Source organism: Pan troglodytes, chromosome 3 (assembly GCF_028858775.2).
Source record: "Pan troglodytes isolate AG18354 chromosome 3, NHGRI_mPanTro3-v2.0_pri, whole genome shotgun sequence".
Lineage (NCBI taxonomy): Eukaryota > Metazoa > Chordata > Mammalia > Primates > Hominidae > Pan > Pan troglodytes.
This window is the reverse complement of record NC_072401.2, coordinates 161001906-161023200: the sequence shown is the minus strand read 5'-3', so window position 1 is coordinate 161023200 and position 21295 is coordinate 161001906. Positions and strand designations below refer to the sequence as shown.

At 36.0% G+C, this 21295-nt stretch overlaps 1 protein-coding gene across 12 annotated transcripts in view; it reads right to left on the bottom strand.

Annotated features, from left to right (window-relative positions):
* RAPGEF2 (Rap guanine nucleotide exchange factor 2) overlaps positions 1-21295 on the bottom strand; it is a 257971-nt gene that overhangs the window by 104026 nt on the left and 132650 nt on the right. For 10 of the 12 annotated variants that reach the window (XM_009448482.4, XM_054683461.2, XM_054683463.2 and 7 more), the window contains 3 exons: positions 16860-16935; positions 14384-14551; positions 11965-11982 (listed from right to left, as the gene is read on the bottom strand). In XM_009448482.4, the coding sequence (XP_009446757.2) occupies positions 11965-11982; positions 14384-14551; positions 16860-16935 (262 nt within the window). The remainder of the gene's footprint in view (positions 1-11964; positions 11983-14383; positions 14552-16859; positions 16936-21295) is intronic. The other 2 variants (XM_009448481.4, XM_009448485.4) reach the window with 1 other exon arrangement.

Sequence of the window (21295 nt, the reverse complement as noted above, 5' to 3'; positions counted from 1 at the left end):
GTGCCTTTCCAAAGGCAGCTCTATCCCCTCAGACAATTATTTTGCTTTATAGTAGCTGATTACTGAAAGAATTTTGAATGTCAGAGCACAGTCATGAGTTGCCAATCACACTTTGTGGTAACAAGGGAAACTGGCCACTTATGTCTTAATATAAGAGCAAGGAGACAGAAAAAGACTGAAGGCAGCACAAAGGCACCAGTTAAAAAAAAAAAAAACTATATATTCAAAATAGAGCAAAAGAAAGAGAAGAATTCTAGAAATAAGGTAAGGGGAGTTTTGAGAAGAAAGAAGTTTTAAAAATGGCCACACGTCATAACGACAGAATGACGGGGAATACATTCCGAGAACGGCGTCATTGGGCAACTCTGTCTTTGCACAAATATCATGGGAGTGTACTTGCACAAACCTAGATGATGTTGCCTACTACACACCTAGCTAGGCTCTTTGGGATAGCCTATTGCTCCTAGGTGACAAATCTGTACAGCATGTCACTGTACTGAATCCTGTAGGCAACTGTAATACAATAGTATTTGTATATGTAAACATACCTAAACACGGAAAAGCTACAGTAAAAATACTGTACTGTCATCTTACAGGATCACTGTTGTGTATGTGGTCGTTCACTGACAAAATGTCATTATGCACCACAGGACTATTTAAAGTCTCATGCTGGTGGGGCATGCTGGCTCACGCCTGTGATCCCAGCACTTTGGGAGGCCGAGGCAGGCGGATCACCTGAGGTTAAGAGTTCGAGACCAGCCTGGCCAACATGGTCAAACCCTGTTTCTACTAAAAATTAGCTAGGCGTGGTGGCACACGCCTGTAGTTCCAGCTACTTCAGACGCTGAGATGGGAAAATCACTTGAACCCAGAAGACAGGGGTTGCAGTGAGCGGAGATTGTGCCACCTCACTCCCGCCTGGGTGACAGAGCAAGACTCTGTCTCATTAAAAAAAAAAAAAAAAAAAAAAAAAAAGTCATGCTGTACTAGGTACAGATTTTGGACTTGTCAGCATCCACAATAGCATACGCCAATTCCTGAATATCTCCTTCCCTTAACACTCCACTGGTTCTGTTTATTTGCAGAACTCTATTATATTATGCAAATAAAATCTGAAAAACCAGTGAATCAAATCTGTAAGAGACTAGTTCACAAAGTATGGTCTCAGGACCCCTGAGGGTCCCCAAGACTCTTAAGAGTTCATAAAGTCAAACTATGTTTTCATTATGACATTAAAATGTTACTTGCTTTTTTCACTGCGCTCAAGTGCAAAAGCAAAAATGGGTAAAACCTAACTGATGTCTTAGGATGTATCAAGACACTGGCATCACTACTACTATGTAACTACTGTCACTACCAATATTGTCCTTGTATTCTTTACCACCACTCACAGTGGCAAAAAAAGAAAATGCCAGTATTAAAGTGTCCTTGATAAAGCAGTAATAATTAATTACATTATATCTCCACCCATTAGTATACGTCCTTTTAATATTCTGTATGATGAAGTGAGAAGTTTGCATAAAGCACTTTTGTTACAATGTACAACGGTTGTCTCAAGGAAAAGATGTGCAATTATTCCAGTCATAAGTGAACTGGCACCTTTTTTCACAGAAAAACATTTTCTTTTTTTTTGAGACGGAGTCTCGCTCTGTTCCCCAGGCTCACTGCCAGCTCCGCCTCCCGGGTTCACGCCATTCTCCTGCCTCAGCCTCCCGAGTAGCTGGGACTACAGACGCCCACCACCACACCCGGCTAATTTTTGGTATTTTTAGCAGAGACAGGGTTTCACCGTATTAGCCAGGATGGTCTCGATCTCCTGACCTCGTGATCCGCCCGCCTCGGCCTCCCAAAGTGCTGGGATTGCAGGTATGAGCCACCGCGCCTGGCCACAGAAAAACATTTTCATTTGAAAGAACAAATAATAAAAAAAAAAAAACTATGGTTATTCGGAATTGGGTATCTGGCAGGTATTTTCTAAAAACGAACAAAATGAGCTTGTCATTTGAAGAAAAACAGATGATAATTTGCTAATGATAAAATTTGAAGTTTCAACTAAAAGAATTTTGAAAAACATATCTAACACAGTAAGTTTGACAGCTTCTTAATAATAAAGGCCCTCTCATTATGAGATCTGTGGAGGTATTAACAAATGTGATTTTTCTTTATATTGTATAATGTGCCAAAATTCAGAAGACTGTTTAACCCAGTGACCAATGCATGATGTTACAAAAGTATGCATAAGTAAAAAGATCCTTTCATTGTGCAATTAAGACCAATGGGTTTTAATAAAAGAGAGTAAGGCAAGTTACACTAACATTGTTTTAAATTCCTCATTGCAACTGATCTTTAAGAAACCACTACTGGTCAAATTTTGGTGCAGTCTTTGAAAGAACACCCACACTTATTTTTGAAAGCTGTTAAAATACTCTTCCCTTTTCCAACTACCTATGCATGTGAGGCCAGATTTTCTTCATATACTTTACATACTTCAAACATAACAGCATATCACAACAGATTGAATACAGATGTGAGAACCCAACTGTCTATTAGACCAATATTAAACATATTTGCTAAAGTATCAAACACTATCATTCTTCTTATAAATTTGTTTTATATTTCCCCTTAAAAACCCTCATGTTAATGTGTAATGGGTGTATCACTATTTTTAAGTTAATCAATGGATACATATTTAAAACTTTTTGTTTCAATTTTTAATGTGGTAAATAATAATAAACAAAAGCTCATTAGAGCCAAAAAAATTTTTTAGAAGTTTAAAGGAGTCCAGAGATGAAACTGTTTGAAAACTGCTGCAACTAGAAAACAATCGGCCTCTCTTAGCTGATGTGAAAGAATGCAGTTATCAACTGTCCTTAGATTTCCTGTTTACACCCACTTCAGCAGAACCCTCTGACAACTTAATCCGCTTGCAGAATAGCTGGCTGCTCTTTCAGTCTAATCAAAGTTAATACTAAAATTTAGGCAAAAGTTTATACTACAGAGTAATTTTTAAACTGAGCCGTCAGTATTCCTCAAAAATGCCCACTGTAAATGACATCAAGAATATCAACGATGCTCAAGTATTCTCTACATCCCAGTTGGTTAGGGATATGCTTATTTCATAAATTAACAAATGGCAAAATGATCCCTTTCTAAAAACTTTCCTAAGTGTTCCAAAAGTCCTGATGATTGAAACATTTTTTTTAAAGGTTCAGTTTAAACTTTTGTATAAAGAATTACAGGGCCAGGCGCCTATAATCCCAGTACTTTGGGAGGCCAAGGCAGGCAAATCGCTTGAGTTCAGGAGTTCAAACTCAGCCTGGGCAATATGGCGAAACCCTGTCCCTACAAAAAACACGAGTGTGCTGGCTAACACCTGTAGTCTCAGCTACTAAGGAGGCTCAGGTGGGAGGATCTCTTAAGCCTGAAAAGTGGAGTTGTGTCTCCGTAATTGGTGGGTTCTTGGTCTCGCTGACTTCAAGAATGAAGCCACAGACCTTCTCGGTGAATGTTACAGTTCTTAAAGATGGTGTGTCCAGAGTTTGTTCCTTCAGATGTTCAGATGTGTCTTTGTTCCTTCTGGTGGGTTTGTGGTCTCTGACTTCAGGAGGGAAGCTGCAGACCTTCGCGGTGAGTGTTACAGCTCTAAAAGGCGCACCTCTGGAGTTGTTTGTTCCTTCCGGTGGGTTCGTGGTCTTGCTGGCTTCAGGAGTGAAGCTGCAGACCTTCACAGTGAGTGTTACCGCTCTTAAAGACGTGGCAGACCCAAAGCGTGAGCCGCAGCAAAACTTACTCCACGCTGTGGAAGCGAACCCAAGCAGATCGCGGCAGCGAACTGGGCAGCCTGTTTATTCCCTTATCTGACCCCATCCACATCCTGCTGATTGGTCCATTTTACAGAGAGCTGATTGGTCCATTTTACAGACAACTGATTGGCCCGTTTTGACAGGGTGCTGATTGGTGCATTTATAATCCCTGAGCTAGACACAGAGTGCTGATTGGTGCATTTACAACCCTCTAGCTAGACATAAAAGTTCTCAAAGTCCCCACGAGACTTGCTAGACACAGAGCACTGATTGGTGCGTTTACAAACCTTTAGGTAGACACAAGAGTGCTGATTGGTGTGTTTACAATCCCTGAGCTAGACACAGAGCACTGATTGGTGCATTTACAAATCTTTAGCTAGACAGAGTGCTGATTGGTGCATTTACAATCCTCTCGCTAGACATAAAAGTTCTCCAAGTCCCTACCAGATTAGCTAGATACAGAGTGCTGACTGGTACATCCACAAACCCTGAGCTAGACACAGAGTGCTGATTGGTACATATACAATCCTCCAGCTAGACACAAAAGTTCTCCAAGTCCCCACTCTACTCAGGAGCCCAGCTGGCTTTGCCTAGTGGATCCCACGCCTGGGATGCGGGCGGAGCTCCCCGCCAGTCCCGCACTGCACTCCTCAGCCCTTGGGCAGTCAATGGGACCAGGCGCTGCAGAGCAAGGGACGGCGCCCGTCGGGAAGGCTCAGGCAGCACAGGAGCCCACGGAGGGTGGGGGGCTCAGACATGGCGGGCTGCAGGTCCCGAGCCCTCCCCCATGGGGAGGTGGCTGAGGCCTGGCAAGAATTCAAGTGCAGGGCGGGCAGGCAGGCGGGCCAGCTGGCAGTGCTGGTGAACCTGGCGCACCCTCCGCAGCTGCTCACCCGGGTGCTAAGCCCCTCACTGCCCGGGCCAGCAGCACCAGCAGGCCACTCCGAGTGCAGGACCCGCTAATCCTGTGCCCACTGGGAACTCGCGCTGGCCCGTGAGCGTGGCGCGCAGCCCAGGTTCCCACATGCGCATCTCCCTCCACACCTCCCCGCAAGTAGAGGGAGCCAGCTCCGGCCACGCCCAGCCCAGAGAGGGGCCCCCATAGTGCAGTGGCGGTCTGAAGGGCTCCTCGAGGATGGCCAGAGTGGATGCCGAGGCCGAGGCACCGAGAGCAAGCGAGGGCTGCTAGCACGTTGTCACCTCTCAGTTGCAGTGAGCCGAGATGACGCCACTGCACTCCAGCTTGGGTGACAGAGCAAGAGACCCTGTCTCAAAAAAAAAAAAAAAAAAAAAAAAAAAAAAGAAGAAGAGTGCTAATAATTGGTGAAAGGGAAATGTCACAACTTATTTTGAGGTTTTATTTTCTAATACCCTCAAATGTCTTCTGCATTGTATTGAAACCACAAATGGCAGATTACCATTGCTATTCTCATAGACATCTGAGTAAAAATCAAGACAGCCTGAGTATTTTCTTTTTCATCCTCAAATATTTCCCTTTGTAATTACTCCACTATTTATCCAAATCAGCAATTCATATTACAGATTTGATCCACTCTGCTGCCATACCATTTCTCCCCTAGGCCAGCTATTCCAAATGTCATATTGCATCCAATTACCACCTGTCTTCCACTTAATTATTATTATTTTTATTTTTCCATAAGTTATTGGGGTACAGGTGGTATTTGGTTACATAAGTAAGTTCTTTAGTGGTGATTTGTGAGATCCTGGTGCACCCATCTCCCGAGCAGTACACACTGCACCATATATGTTGTCTTCTGTCTTCTACTTAAAAGAAAGGAAGATTTAAGGGGGTGGGGGAGGATATCTGATCATTTACTGAGTCCATAAGAAACTGCTATAATACAATTATTTAGTAAGGTTTTAAAAATAGATTCTACAATTACTTTTTCCCAAAATATCTTTAAAGGTATTTTTTAGCCTATGTGTAATTTTATTTTACTTTTTTGCCTTGATATTTCCCAATATGAGTAATTTTAATTACCACAAAGGATGCTAGGCAGTACATCTGTGAAATGGATATGCTCAGTCAGTCCAGTTTACTACTAATATACTTAACCCTACTGAGCTGTATCATAAAAATGTTAAGATGGTAACATTAATGGTATCTGGGTTTCTTTAACCAAAAAAGAAAAACAATTAACTTATGTATTTTAAATAGGTGAATTGTATGGCATGTGAATTATATCTCAAATAAGCTGTTACTGGGAAAAAGAAGTGGAGGTTTTTCCCTGATCAGTTTTTTAAAAAAAAGTTTACTATTAAAATAGTACAGATAATACTGACTAAATTTTTCAGAGAAAATAAGGGGGAAATTTTATATAGATAAATATGTATAGCATTATTAGGTATTTTTTAATTATCTTAATATAAATAATTAAAATATTTTCTTTCACATGTGATTTAAAACCTAGCATCTATATATTCCATAAAATGCTAGAGTTTTGTCCAGAAGTCAGCAATATCTTCCAGCTAACAGAGAGGCAGTTCAGGTTAATAATGTTTTAAAACTGCATTCAAAACCAAAAGAGAGTATTTCCAATCACCTGATATTTCAAACAGTGAAAACAGACAACTTACAACAGATAACTGTAAAAAAGATCAATTCAGCACTGGCAGGAAATAGGTCTGAATATCAAAGTAGATTTTTCCAAAAAAAAAAAAGAGAGACTTTTTTTTAAATCAGCATGTAGCTCTGCAAAATCTCATGACAAAAAAAAAATCACATAAGAAATGAAACAGTCGAAGATGAAAAGCATCTTCGCTGTTGCAATTAAAAGCTAAATTTTAGCCAAGTATATTTAAAACATGTACAAACACAGAGAGCCACCAGTATTCACAAGGAGAGGCAAGACAAAGTGACAGTGATCTTTTCGACAAATAAATCGCTTGAAATATTGCATGACTTGCTACACAACACCCTTATTACTTTCAATTTCCAAGTGCAACCAAAAGATGGGTCCAATTATGACATCAATACAAGCTTTCTTTCAAAATGGAATGAAAGAACAGTAAATCCCAGTGGACACCGGAGTTCTGTAGCAGAGATGATGTAATATATAAAAATAGACATCCTTCAACAGAAGCTGAAACTTGGGTAAACAGCACACTGCATACCATTCTTAACTGCCTTGCATGAATTTACAATGCATGCTGTTAATAGCATGAGAAATCATTTTATTTTCTAAACTATTTCCTGATTTACATTTCAATTTCTGTACATACGCTATAGTGCAATTTCCCAATCCGTATAAATTAAATCAACGTAAATATCTGATTGTAACTGCAAGAGAGTCAGTCCCCCCAAAGCAAGGAGGTTGAGACCACTATAGCAGCTTTAACTGCTGCATTTTGCCAGAAATTGCAGCACACACAGCACAGTATCGTTACATCCACCCATTGTTCAGAGACTTTTCCACAGGGAGCTTTCTGCAGGATGTTAAAATGCAACATAATTTAGGGTAAAGAGGAGCTAGTAAACCTGCCGATAATGGGCGTGAAAAGCAAAGGATACTTTTGACACCACTCTCCTAAGACTCTTCTGATGAAAACATAAAGCATCAGGCATCCAAACAATATATTTTAGTAAAATTTGTGACAGGTTTTATTTGTATGTATATCACTAACACTCTCTTCATCCTCTTTTCCATTCTTTATTACCTAATTCAGTTTTCACATTTCTATTTAGCTTTCCTGGATTAAAGAAAAATCTGCTTGAAACTAATCTACCTCAAACTCTCAGTCATGTATTTATATTCATATACAATATGGTCATTAAACACTATTGGAATAGAAAGTACTGCCCACAAAGCAAATCATCAGAAATTAATGAATTAGAGCTATTTAAAGTTTTATTTTGAAACATAAATTATTTCGGCCAGGCGCGGTGGCTCACGCCTGTAATCCCAGCACTTTAGGAGGCCGAGGCGGGTGGATCAATTGAGGTTGGGAGTTCGCGACCAGCATGACGGATATGGAGAAACCTTGTCTCTACTAAAAATACAAAATTAGCCGGGCCTGGTGGTGCACACCTGTAATCCCAGCTACTCGGGAGGCTGAGGCAGGAGAATCGCTTGAACCCAGGAGGCAGAAGTTGCGGTGAGCCAAGATTGCACCATTGCACTCCAGCCTGGGCAACAAGAGTGAAACTCTGCCTCAAAAAAAAAAAAAAAGAAACAAATTATTTCTACTTTCTTCTCCCTGAATACCACCTAAATCCCTCACCTTTCATTCTTACTCCAGTTGCCATGTTCTAGCCACCACTTCCATTTCCATTACTTAACCAGGTCTTGTGGTCCCACTTTACCATCCCTATCCCCAAAATTTATTCCATCTTGGAGCCAGAGTAGTTTATTTAAATGTAAATCTCAGTATGTCACACCTCTGCTTCAGTCTCTTTGTTGTTCCTTACAGTCATGAAAAAGTTCAACTTTCAACATGGCTTTCAAAAACCCTATAACCACTCAACCTCTAAGTCTTTGAACAAATAAGATTCTTTCTGTACAAAATATCTTTCTTTGAGCCAAGATATTCAGGTGGTTCATGAAACCATCCCTGACACCTGTAGGGGCCCTGGGTGTGTACCATTTATTTATCTGTATTCCCTGTGAGATTGTAAGGGCAAAGGAGGCAGATTCTCCTGTGTTGTTGACTTTTATATCTCTAGAGCCTGGGACAGACCTGAAACATGGTGGGCACTCAATGAATATTTGTTAAATGACCAAAAATATATAAATGAAAATATTGAGCTTTTCTCTCTATGATACAAGAAATAAAATACACAAATTTCCTGAAACTCCATCCCATTATAATTCACAGAGAGACACTGATAGTAATATTGAAGACAAGACTTCAGGTACAATTAAGCAAACAAATGTTTGATAAATTTAAGTTTTAAAAGGATAAAAAATGTTAAGATAACTAAGAAATTTCCCCTGTATTTGAATAATTTCTCATATATATACATAAACAGATTTTTAAATATCATCATATAAATTATAGCCAGGTGTGATATCATATAAACTGAAGGTAAAATTTGAAGTCCTTAAATATTCTAGGAAATTTACTAGCTATACAAGTTATTGATGTATTACCCAAAACATACCCTCTTAAGTAGCAAATACTGAGTCAAACCTAAAGAAACCTCAGTAAAAAACTGAATAAATAATAAATGATAAGGCAAAGACATGATATGAGTAAAAATATTGCCTACTTCTTATTTAAGAACATAACTCAAGTCAGAAAGCCTAAATGTCAAATAAATGTGCACAATCACGGAAACTAAATGCTGTAATGTTTTCATTGTTTCAATAGCTGAATGACTTTTGAAACTAACCAAAACTACCAAGGAGTCTTTAACTGAAGGAGAAACCAGCTTAACTCTATCTCAGGAGAAATATTGACTTCAGAGATATTTAAGGTATATCCTAGGAATGGTTATATCTTACACACCCATTGTAAGAAACAGAATTTGCCTTATATTGTTATACAGAATAATAACCTTACTTTTAAAATGGGACTGATTTTCATAAGCCTCATACATGAATCAATCTTATTACATTGCTGCCATATTTTAAAAATATTGTATTATCACTGACTACAACAGAAATTATTTCCATAAAGTTTAATATTATATGGCATTCAATTTACATTATATTAATTTAATCTTATGTAGTATTTTCCATTACTTTTGCATGTTATCTCTAAGAACATTAAGCCTCATTTACTGGAAAATTCAATGTATCTTTATGAAACAGTATTCTGGAGTGTATATTCACATTGTAGAAAAGGACTACTAATAAAATGTGTGGGAGATATCCTTTTACACGACCAATAAGTTTTCATCATTTTAAAATTTTTGTACTGACTGAAACTTTATAAATATGTTTTATTTACACTGTGTTCAAAGTCTCCTGATTCAGATTTGTATAAAGTGGAGCCATATTTTTGGGTAAGTAGGAGTGGGGGTGTGAGGTCAACCAGAATTTTAAAGCATGGAGAGCATTTTAACATTGCCACCAGCCTAGGAAGGATGGAAATTATGAAATGTCAGTTGGGACACATAACCTCTACAATTTGGCCAAGTTTTCTTCAATCTTTAGTCTAATATTTCTCTGTACAGTTTTCCTCTTTCCAAACTAGGAAAATGGAAGAGCTGGGTTTTTTCCTCATTAAAATCAGGGGAGGAATAGAAGATGATGGAAGAGGAATGTGCCAGCTTCCCACGTCACTCCAATAAGGTAAAAGTTAAAATGGTCCTTCCTCTCCTCTCCATTTTTAATATGGAATTCAGATTTTCCTACCCACACAAACTTCTAGAATAAATTACTGATCAATACAGAGAAGGCTTGAAACTATGGGTAAAATAAACATAGCTTTTCTTCTCCTGCCCTATTCTGAACCTGGAGACAAGGTAAACTATTACCATCCAAAGTCCCAAGATAGTTCTTTAGTGACAGACCCCAAATCTTCCAGCCTCTGCCAGGAACCTTATTACCTGTCTCTATAATCTACTCACTCTAAGACTGAAAATTCATGCTAAATCTTATTTTTTAGCAATTTTAAATACGGCCTCAATCTCTACTCATCAAAATGTAAGAAAATGCTAATGAAAGCCATCTCCAATCTTCCTTTCTCACTGCATTTTAAAATGCTATTCTCTCTGCAAACCTCATACACTTGCCTTGAAAAATGTCCTGAAAACACAGTACATGGACTATGAGTATTCATGTTTCTGAAGAAAATCATTATAATCCACTTTAAACTACTGCAATGCATCTGATTTTAAAAAGTGTACATTAAAGTATACATCATAACTCAGTGCACATTTTAAATTCAATTCCAAGTTCTAAGTTGGAATTAGACTGGTAATTTATGCTAAAAAAAGACAAAGATCAATTACATATTGATTTATCTTTTAAAATATCATGTTATATATATTTTAAGTGTACTCTTTTCAGAGAAAAGCTCAGAACACTGAAGTACATAAAACTGTGTACAATTTTAAAATTATTTTAGTTAACTTAAAATTTTAAAATTATATAAAAATGTTTTAGATTTACCACATCATTTAAAAATTAGTAGTGCTTCCAAAAACCAATATAGCAATCATGACACCTGTGGCATTCTAATACATACTCTCTTGTACAGAACATAAAGGAACTGTCTCATTTTAATTTGAAAAATTATACATAAAATTCATACTTTTAGGCAAAGTTACCCTAATAGCCAAAGATATATCAATGATAGATTTCCCCAATGTGAATAAATTATTCATGATCTTTTCCCTGTACAACAATAAAACACAAGCATAAAATGCTACTAGTTACTTAACCAATTAGTTTTCAAGGATAAATCAGTTTTTCTTCCTTGACTCAAAATTCCCGGATAACCCCAAATGTAATCTAGATCTTCAAAGAACTCATAATGAAAATCATAGATTTTAGTACTTAGTACAGTACTTTAGTAATGTACTTTAGTACTTAGTATAGTACTTAGTCATGTACTGGCATCAAAGAAGTGAGCAAGGAGATTATTATAGACCTCAATTAAAATGTAGAATGAAATAAAAGCAAGAAATCTTGTTAAAAATAAAGTGCAAATAAGAAAATACAAGAGATTTTAAACTTTGTTTCCTTTTTTACCAAGCTTTTTAAAAAAAATCTGACTGAAATTTTACCAGTGGCCTCCCAAAATGTTCTCCCATTGAGATTCCTGAACTTTAAAGTTTTCATCTGTAGTATTTAAAATGTAAATTTCTAATGAATTTCCCCTTAGCTTTCACATAAAAAGGAAAAAAAATCCTTTATGTCTGCCTGCCTTTCTCTCTTCATTTTTTTATTTGCAAAGCAGGTTAGTGAAGAACAGTGTTCCATTCATTTTTTCAAGTGCTCCATTTATTTTTAAAAATAAGTAGCTTGCACTTGAATTCTTTCTTCAACATGGACAATCCATCCCCAGGTCTGTACAGATCAAGCAGCCTATTCTACCACCCAAACCACTGATAATTTCAAAGTAAATTAGGGCAAAATACAGAAGGACAAGACCAAGCAAAACATATGAATATTATAAATTCATTAGTAACAGTGCAAATTCACACGTAAACTTAGGTTAGTGTCAGGAGATCACACACAAATTACAATACCTGAGATTTAGTGCATTCCTTTGAGCCAAAATGAAATGAGTGCCATAAAGGAGGAAAGGAAAAGATGAACATTATCAGACATGCTATATTACATCTGCCAAAATGAAGATAATGTTAAAATTAAGTTAAGAATGATCATATAGAATCAGCTATATGTATAATGCTTCCCATGTTCTTTAGCCATGCACTTGAAATGCTCTTGCAATCACTTTAAATCACCTGTGAAGTTGATCATGCAATTCTTTTAAATAAACTTTTCACCCTCAGTCCTTCACTATTAGCCAATTTCTTTCAAAGAGAACTATTTCTGTTAAGAATAAGTAAATATGACATAGGGGTAATAAAGAATAATTTCTATTTAATTCTTTTTACTATGTGGTATCACACACACAAAACAAAATTTTGCAATCTTCCTACATTAAAATTATGTATTTATGTAAAATAAATAATAAATATAATTACAATGTTATTTTTACACCCCAAAAAAGGATGCAATCCTTATGACCATGTTGTTGCCAATCTTAACTCATTTAGTAAAATTAATACCACATGTCACACATTAGTAAACCAGTATATGATCCATTAGTAATCAAGCCAATTTTTTCATCCTACTATTGAATTTTCCCTAAAAGTATCTGCTGGCTAGGTAAGACATTCTTAAAAATCCACTTAAAAAAAAAAACTTGTAACAATAAAAGAAATACATATTTTAAAACAAATAATGAAAAGGGAGCCGTGTAAGGAAACTGAATGAAGCTTTCCATAAAGGGGGAATCACGCTGGGGGTGGGGGGAGGGAACAGTTATTAAATGGCCCACCCAACTAAAGTGTGACAAATATGACTATAAGAACAAACAAACCAACTTTAACGCTACATTTTAAATAATCCATACTCCCACTGACTATTTTAGTCTGAAAACTAATCTGGAAAAACAATTCCAAAGCAGAAAAAAATTAGCAATATTTATGCTAGGCTAAAATATTATCTGTGTTGTACTATTAATATGTATAACTATTTTTAATACATATTTCCTTCTTCCACAATGCTACATCAACCCTAAAAGCATTACCTTTTTTTTATGAACAATGGTAACAAAAAAACCTTTCATGGTTTTTTTAATACTAAGTGTCTCCAACAGACAAAGATGTCTTTGTGATGAGGAAAAAGCAGTCCTTTCCAAATGAGCTCAATAAAATGATTCAACTATGAAATCCATGTTAAACTAAAATACTTCATGGGTAACAAGAGGAGTAGTCAGGTTGCTGGTGTTCAAAACCACATTAAATATTTAAATAAAAAGGGCTCTCTGAGAAATAGAATATATGAAGTGTGGGTATAAGATGTATCACTTAAACTTACTAAAAATTGAGTAAATAATTTTAAGTCTATATACATTTTCCCATGCATTTTGTATTTATACTTATTTGCAGAAAGAAAGAAAAAAAAGTTAAAGGAAAACAACTGGGGAATGTAAAATTGTTGTTAATTATCTATTTTTATTTTTTATATTTTTATTTTAAATTAATTATACATAAAATAACCACTCATTTAATGGTATTATATGCATAAATGATCTTTCACATTATTATGACATATCCAGGAATCTAAGCAACTTTGCTCTTGAAAAAACAAAGGAATAAGAAAAAAAAGGCTTTAAAGTGACTTTATTGAGATCTTGAACAAAGCACTCATTATCTATGTCTTGGTTTCCTCAAACATAAAAAGCAGTTTATTTATCAATATTTATGAAATAAATGACAATGAACTGGGTTATGTCTGCCTGCCTTTAAGAGGATCTTTGAACCTATTAGAAATATTTCTAAGCATCTTTACATTGAGATTTTAAAAAGCATTATTTCAAATTATTCCTCCTTCACTGCATTAAAAAATAAATCTCAGAGATATTCTCATAAAGGTATAAAAAGCTATGAAAAATAATGTAATTTTTACATATCTACTTTTAAAATAAAAAACAGGGATGACAGCAGTCATTTGGGTTAGGAGTGAAGGGTGGAGTGCACAGGAGGGCGCTAAAATGTTAGATTAAGGTAAAACAACTTAAAATATTCCAATTACAATTACATGTGCTTATCACAAAACTGATCTTCAGAGAACAACTTAAGAAATAAAGGAGCTAGCAAAGTCTGTTGACATCTTATTTCAATGTCTTTTAAAAATTAATCATATCATGTTTGTTTCCAGAAAAATCTACTCTATAATAAATGTTTAAATAATATATACATATTATATATATTTTATATTTATTAATATAACAAATAAAAATAAGTATACTTAATGTGTGTGTGTGTATATATATAATTGAAAAGTTTTGTCAAAAATGGAAAACTTAAACATCTTTTCACAAAACCCCAACGAAAAACTAGAAATAAATAAAAATATTATACTTGTATAACTTACCGTGTGATAGCCTCTAGGCAAAGGAGGTTTGCCCATGGGATAAGGATCCACAGTGTCAATAATTGTTTGTCTTTCACCTTTCTGGTTGATTTTTCTAAATCTCCTTCGAGACTGTCTATGAGAAGCTTGACGCTGAAAATATTCTTCATTTTCATCCATATAGTCCACCTGAAATAAAACCCCCCAAAATTTCATTTCTCCAAACACAACATTTCCTATTAATATTAGATTCAGAAAGAAACTTACAGATAACCCATATTCAATCATCTTGCAAAGACATCTGTAGAAAACTATCTAGACAAACTTCAAGTGTCTCTGAACTTCTCTGGAACTAACTGGTTTTGAGTAACATTTCTTTTATGAGGAGGCATTTTCAGTTCCACTTAGGACAATATGGGTAACTCTTGAATTTCCTGTAGTTTCAAAGGGAAGGATATTTTCAGCAGTCTTTGTACTGATTTATTAGTGAAAGATCTCACAGGATACATTACCACACATTATGAAAGCAACTGCCACACAGTCTTAAGCAACGTAGAAAAAAAAAAGAAAAAAAAAAACCCTGATGGAAATCTGTAAAAACTTCCAAATCCTGAATGACTCAAACAGTGCTAACAGAATGGCTTTGGTAGGTTATGCAAGGGTTTCTCCTTCTACTTTCATTCCATGACTTCGGTTTCTTTTTTTATAAATAGTGTTGTTTAAAAGTAATTCCTCATTTAAAAAAATTTTAGGCCAGGCACAGTTGCTCACACCTGTAATCCCAGCACTTTGGGAGGCCGAGGCGGGTGGATCACGAGGTCAGGAGTTCAAGACCAGCCTGGCCAACATGGTGAAACCCCATCTCTGCTAAAGATACAAAAAAGTAGCTGGGTGTGGTGGCACGTGCCTGTAATCCCAGCTACCCGGGAGGCTGAGGCAGGAGAACTGCTTGAACCCAGGAGGTGGAGGTTGCAGTGAGCTGAGATCGCGCCACTGCACTTCAAGCTAGACAACACGACAAGACTCCGTCTCCAAAAAAAAAAAAATGTAGAAATGCTGATGAATTAACAGGGAATAAAAGTTACATTAGGTTATTCCTCATGTGACTTCTCATAATGGAGGCATGTCTAGGTTACAAAACTGTTCTCACACCAGCAATCCTAGTAGTTTGTGTAGTATCAGCAAGTATAAAGTACTCAGTTTTAAAGACTAAAAATCCTCCAGAGAAATCTAAAAGTAGCATTAACAGAGGGCAAAATCTCAAGGAAATATCTAAGACTATCTACTGTTGGAAAGTGGTATATATCTGCCTACATTCTTCCCAATCCTAAATCCTTACTCATTACTATGCTACTTTCTCACTTGAGTATATTTTGTAAAACTTTACCAAATATTTTAGTAAATTTTACAAAAAGTTCGCTAGCTTTGATGAGGAAGTTCTCATTTCTGACAGAATTCCTCTCCTGCATCATAGGGAAAAACCCTACATCTTCTCTGAAAAGAGACCTAGAATTGTTTACTAAATACTTTACTAAATGTGAATAAAAGTTTCCATCATCATCTTTATTTAGACATCATTTACTTTACAAGATCTTCCTTCCCAGCTAGGGTGCTGGATGGAGACAGTAAGAATATCAACTGAATGTCTAGGCTGGGAAACTCCCCTTCCACCTCATCTTATTTTTGTTACTAAATTTTTTAAAGGGTACATATTATCCTATCTTAAAATCATTCTTATACAGTAAGTAAAAAGTATGACAGGTTTGGTTTTTAAGCTTCAAGGTATGTTGCTAATATCTATTTTAACAATATGTTCTATGTATAATCTCTCTTTATAAATTTTTGTCACAAAATTACATTAAAAAGAGGGAAAAGATGTCAACAGAGTGTTTAACCAGCATAATAATCCTCAAATTTCCTTTTAATTACTTGAAAAAATTCAAGTGATTTTCTTGTGTTTTTTAAAATAGTGTTGTTTAAAAAATAATTCCTCATTTAAAACATCTTAGAAACTCTGATGAATGAATTAACAGTGAACACAAGTTCCATTTGGTTATTCCTCACGATTGCTCACAATGGAGGCATGTTTAGATTCCAAAATTGTTCTCACACCAGCAAACCTAATGATTGATTTAAAGTAAGTCACTCATTCCAATCAACACTTGGAGAGCTAAAATCCTGCAATCAAGAGATTCTCCCCAAATTTCAATTAAATGGCATTATTATAGATTGAATTACAAAGTACAAAAACCAAACACTTAGCTACTTGTACTTTTTAAATTTTTTTGGCATTTAATTGAATCCTGTAAATAATAAAATATGATTATGAACTCAAATTCGTATTAATAAAAAGTTGTGAAATAAATATATCTAATGTTATAGAAAATATACAATATTTTCTCTTCAACAAAAATCTAATATTATAAGCAGTTTATAAAAATGCCTTTATTTCATACAATTTTTAGGGGAAAAATAGTCCTCACAGAAATACTCTTACCACAATCATTTCAGAAGGCTCTAAAACAATGCATTCACAGCCACGCCTAAAACTTCCTGCAGAACGCTTGCCAAAACTAGAAAGAAAGAAAAAAAAAATCAATGAGGACAACCTCAGAGATTTAAGTAGTATGATTTGTGAACATAAGCCAAACTTCCTGATAAATAAAAATTAAAAACAATTACAAAAAGTACACATTGGGGAAAGTGAATTATCTTTAATAATTTACACAGAATGACAAGAAAGCATTCAAATTCTTAAGTTTCAGTCATAGATTTTTCTGGAAAATTCTAACATAATATTTTCAAATTAATAATGTAAGTAAAGGAGAATTATTAGCATGAGTGAGTTTTCTGTTAGGTTATTTTAAATCATCCTCAGGTGAACTTTGAGAATATTCCAGTAGGGATGGGAAATGTCTCAGTGGCAAACTATAGAAATGTCCCAAAGCAGTATAAAATGCATGTACATGTAATTCTCTTCATAACTTAACTTGCTTAGGTTAAACTTTTTTTTCACCTAAAAAGTGTGTTTATTTTCCTAAATTTTCAAATCAACTTATTCTAAATGTTTTAAGAAAAAGATACTCAACTTAAGACTTTATTTCTATGGTAAAGTTATTTCAGTTGATGTACTACTAAAAGCTCATTCCTCCTGAGAACTCTGCACGAGTGAACACAGACATAGCACCTTTGCCTTATCTGTGGTGAATTCCCACGTTAACAATGGTGAAGATTACTGTTTCTGACATAGGGATATGCAAACTAGAATTAAGAACAGAGAATTCGGGTGAAGCTCTTTTTGTTAATATAACACCTCACTCATTCACAAAAATCTTTCCTTCCAGTTAATTTTTTTTTTTTTTTAAGAGACAGGGTCTCACTCTGTCACCCAAGCCACAGTACAGTGGCACAATCACAGCTCACTGCAGCCTTGAACTCCTGAACTCAAGCAACCCTCCTGCCTCAGACTCCCAAGTAGCTGGGACTACAGGTGCGTACCACCATACCTGGCTTTTTTTTTTTTTTTTTTTTTTTTTTTTTTAAATTTTTGTAGAGACAAAGTCTAGCTATGTTGCCCAGGTTGGTCTTGAACTTAGGGCCACAATCAATCTTCCCTCCTCGGCCTCCCAAAGTTCTGGGATTACAGATGTGAGCCTAATATTAAAATTTTTGGTAATCATATTTAATAAACTTATCTTTAAGAAAAAATGCTTTAAAATTCTACCAAAAAACTATTTCATTGAACAATTTTTTTCCAAGTTAATTAGGCACTGTGAGGGACTCCTATGGAAATTCTTGTTCTATTTATAATCCTCTTTATGTCATAGTAATACACGTTTCAAGTATTAGGAGCCAAGTCACGTAAGAGGAAGAAAACAGAAAAGCCAACATTCTCCTTCTATCATCTGCAATCTCTAGCAAACTATCTTGACCACATCATATGATAAATTTTATTTGTTTACAGGTTATCAGGTTAGACTAGGCCATCACTTAAGTCCTTTTCCTTAATAATAATTATCTGATTGTTAAAGATAATTAAGTCCTTTTCCAAAATCGTTTCTGGCCACGCGCGATGGCACCTGCTTGTAATCCCAGCATTTTGGAAGCCTGAGGAGGGCTGATCACTTGAGCCCAGGAGTTCGAGACCAGCTTGGGCAACATGGTGAAACCCCGTCTCTACTAAAAATACAAAAATTAGCCAGGCATGGTGGTACAAGCCTGTAGTCCCAGCTACTCAGGAAGTTGAGATGGGAGGATCACTTGAGCATGGGAGGCAGAGGTTGCAGTGAGCCAAGAATGTGCCACTGCACTCTAGCCTGGGCAATAGAGTAAAACCCTGTCTTGAAAAGAAGAAAAAGTTTCCATGAAAATCAAAACCAGCATCATATTTAACATATTTGAAAAAAAATTTTTTAATATTCATATATACATTCACACATATATGCCCACACAAACATACACATTAGAGTACTTTTAAGTGAAAACATTTGCCAGGAACAACATAATAAATCTATCTTCATGTTACTTCTCATGTAATTTAAATGACCTGAATTTTTACACATTTCTTTTAGCTTACAGTTAAATACAACTGAAATTCCATAACTCTTCAATATACACAAAAGTTTGAGTTTCTGAATCTACCTATTTGCAATTTAATTTTTTAAAATGAAGCTTATAATTATACACTGCAAATTAATAAATAATCTCAATGTGTTAGTAAAATATGTGGCAGGTTACAGACTTGGACAAGTTTATAAATATAGTGGTCTAATGTTTATGCGTTTTTAAATGTAACATAGTAAAAAATCATAAATGTTTGTAATGTATACACTGTTCATATAATACTTGATACAAAAACATATGCTAGAATTGTTTACAAATTTTAGCAGCAAAAGGTGTTAATGTTCACATAAATAAACTATATAACTGTTATTTATTTTATATATAAATCTAGTACCATCTTCACCACTCCAGGATTTAAGGCGTAAATCCTCTTACCAATTAGTCATTCGTTCAACAGAACTTCATGGCTAGGAAGTCACACTTCAAGTTGCACTAGCACACTATTACTTTGGGGATGAAAAGTTTACATTTCCTAAAATGTGCTGCACAAAAACATTTCCATAAGAGTTTTTCAGAGAGTCAGTTGCACTACAGCCTGATGAAACTTTTTCAACCATAAAAAGACTCGAGTTCTATAAACCGTCACAAAGATGTGAACAGGAGAAACTGCAGACTCTCCATCAGATATATTTATTGAATAAGCTGAATGGAAAAAGCAACGTGCACAGAACACACATTAGCAAGGGAGAATATATTACTTCATTTACTCAACAATCTATTTTTTCAAACACAGCCAGGAATGCAGAAAGGAAGAGCAGCCTCAAAGGAGCCAAAGAGTAGGTCATGAGTGTACACGCTAGGCCTGATCAGTGACAAAGCCTCTGAGCTCTCTCACAGAGATGATGTGCTCTTAGCTCACAAACCAGAAGCTATAAGGTTGGAAGAAACAGACAAAGCAATGGAAAAAAAAAAAATGTTAGCTAGAAATTAAGTCCACAAGTTACTTTTGCTTCTGCTCTCTGATTCTTTGAAACAGTAAATACATAAACAAAAGCAAGTAAATGTGATTATTTACTACATTTTCAAAAATCTTTGGCGAAGTTCTACACAAATAAACTGAAAAAATTCAGCTCTGGAAAATAAGGACAGACTTAAAGGCAACAGATAAAGATGTATAGGAGATAAAGTACCTCATAGACAATATAAAGAACAATCCTTTTAAATATTTTAGATTACTTAGTGGAAAAAAATGGTGCAAAATCTTCAGGATTGCAAATAACAAATACACTTTGAGAGAGTGAAACACAAAACCAGAACAGTAAGAACAAAGTACAAGACATTTTATAAAGAGTGTGAGTGCAGGCAAGCCGTAGAGGATCCAGTGTGCACAATGAAATGCTCTACACTGAAAAAGTGATCAAATGCACAGAGCATTTAACATTATACTAAACAACAGGTTCTCAGCTTTCAGTTAAAAGTTATTAATAAAAATGAAGTCTTTGAATGCATTAGCACAGCAAGATGCTTACACAACAAGTAAAATTATAAACAAAGACAAACTTTGAAATGATGGACACACAAGGAAAGAATCAAAAACAATAATTACAATGCATGCCCTTATAGAAAATCAAATCTATAAAAGGGTATTACCCTGGAAGAGTTTCTAAGGGGAAAAACACAGAACTGAAAAGTTTCTCACAAAAAATTCAGGGAATCCAAAGGGCTTTCCAAAAGACCAGATGTATAAATTAAGATAATTTTTCATAGGCTGGGCACGGTGGTTCATGTCTGTAATTCCAGCACTTTGGAAGGCCGAGGTGGGCAGAACACTTGAGGTTAGGAGCTCGAGACCAGCCTAGCCAACATGGTGAAAGCCCGTCTCTACTAAAAATACAAAAGTTAGCCAGGCATGATGGCAGGCACCTGTAATCCTAACTACTCAGGAGGCTGAGGTAGGAGAATCGCTTGAACTCAGGAGACGGAGGTTGCAGTGAGTCGAGATTGCACCACTGCACTCCAGCCTGGGTAACAGAGCAAGACTCAGTCTCAAAAATAATAATAATAGGCTGGGAGCAGTGGCTCATGCCTATAATCCCCCCACTTTGGGAGGCAGAGGCAGGCAGATCACCTGAGGTCAGGAGTTTGAGACCAGACTGGCCAATAAATGGCATGAACCTGGGAGGCGGAGCTTGCAGTGAGCCGAGATCACACCACTGCATTCCAGCCTGGGCGACAGAGCGAGACTCTGTCTCAAAAAAAAAAAAAAAAAAAAAAAATTAGCCGGGCATGGTGGCATGTGCCTGAAGTCCCAGCTACTCGGGAGGCTGAGGCAGAATAATCACTTGAACCCGGAAGGCAGAGGTTGCGGTG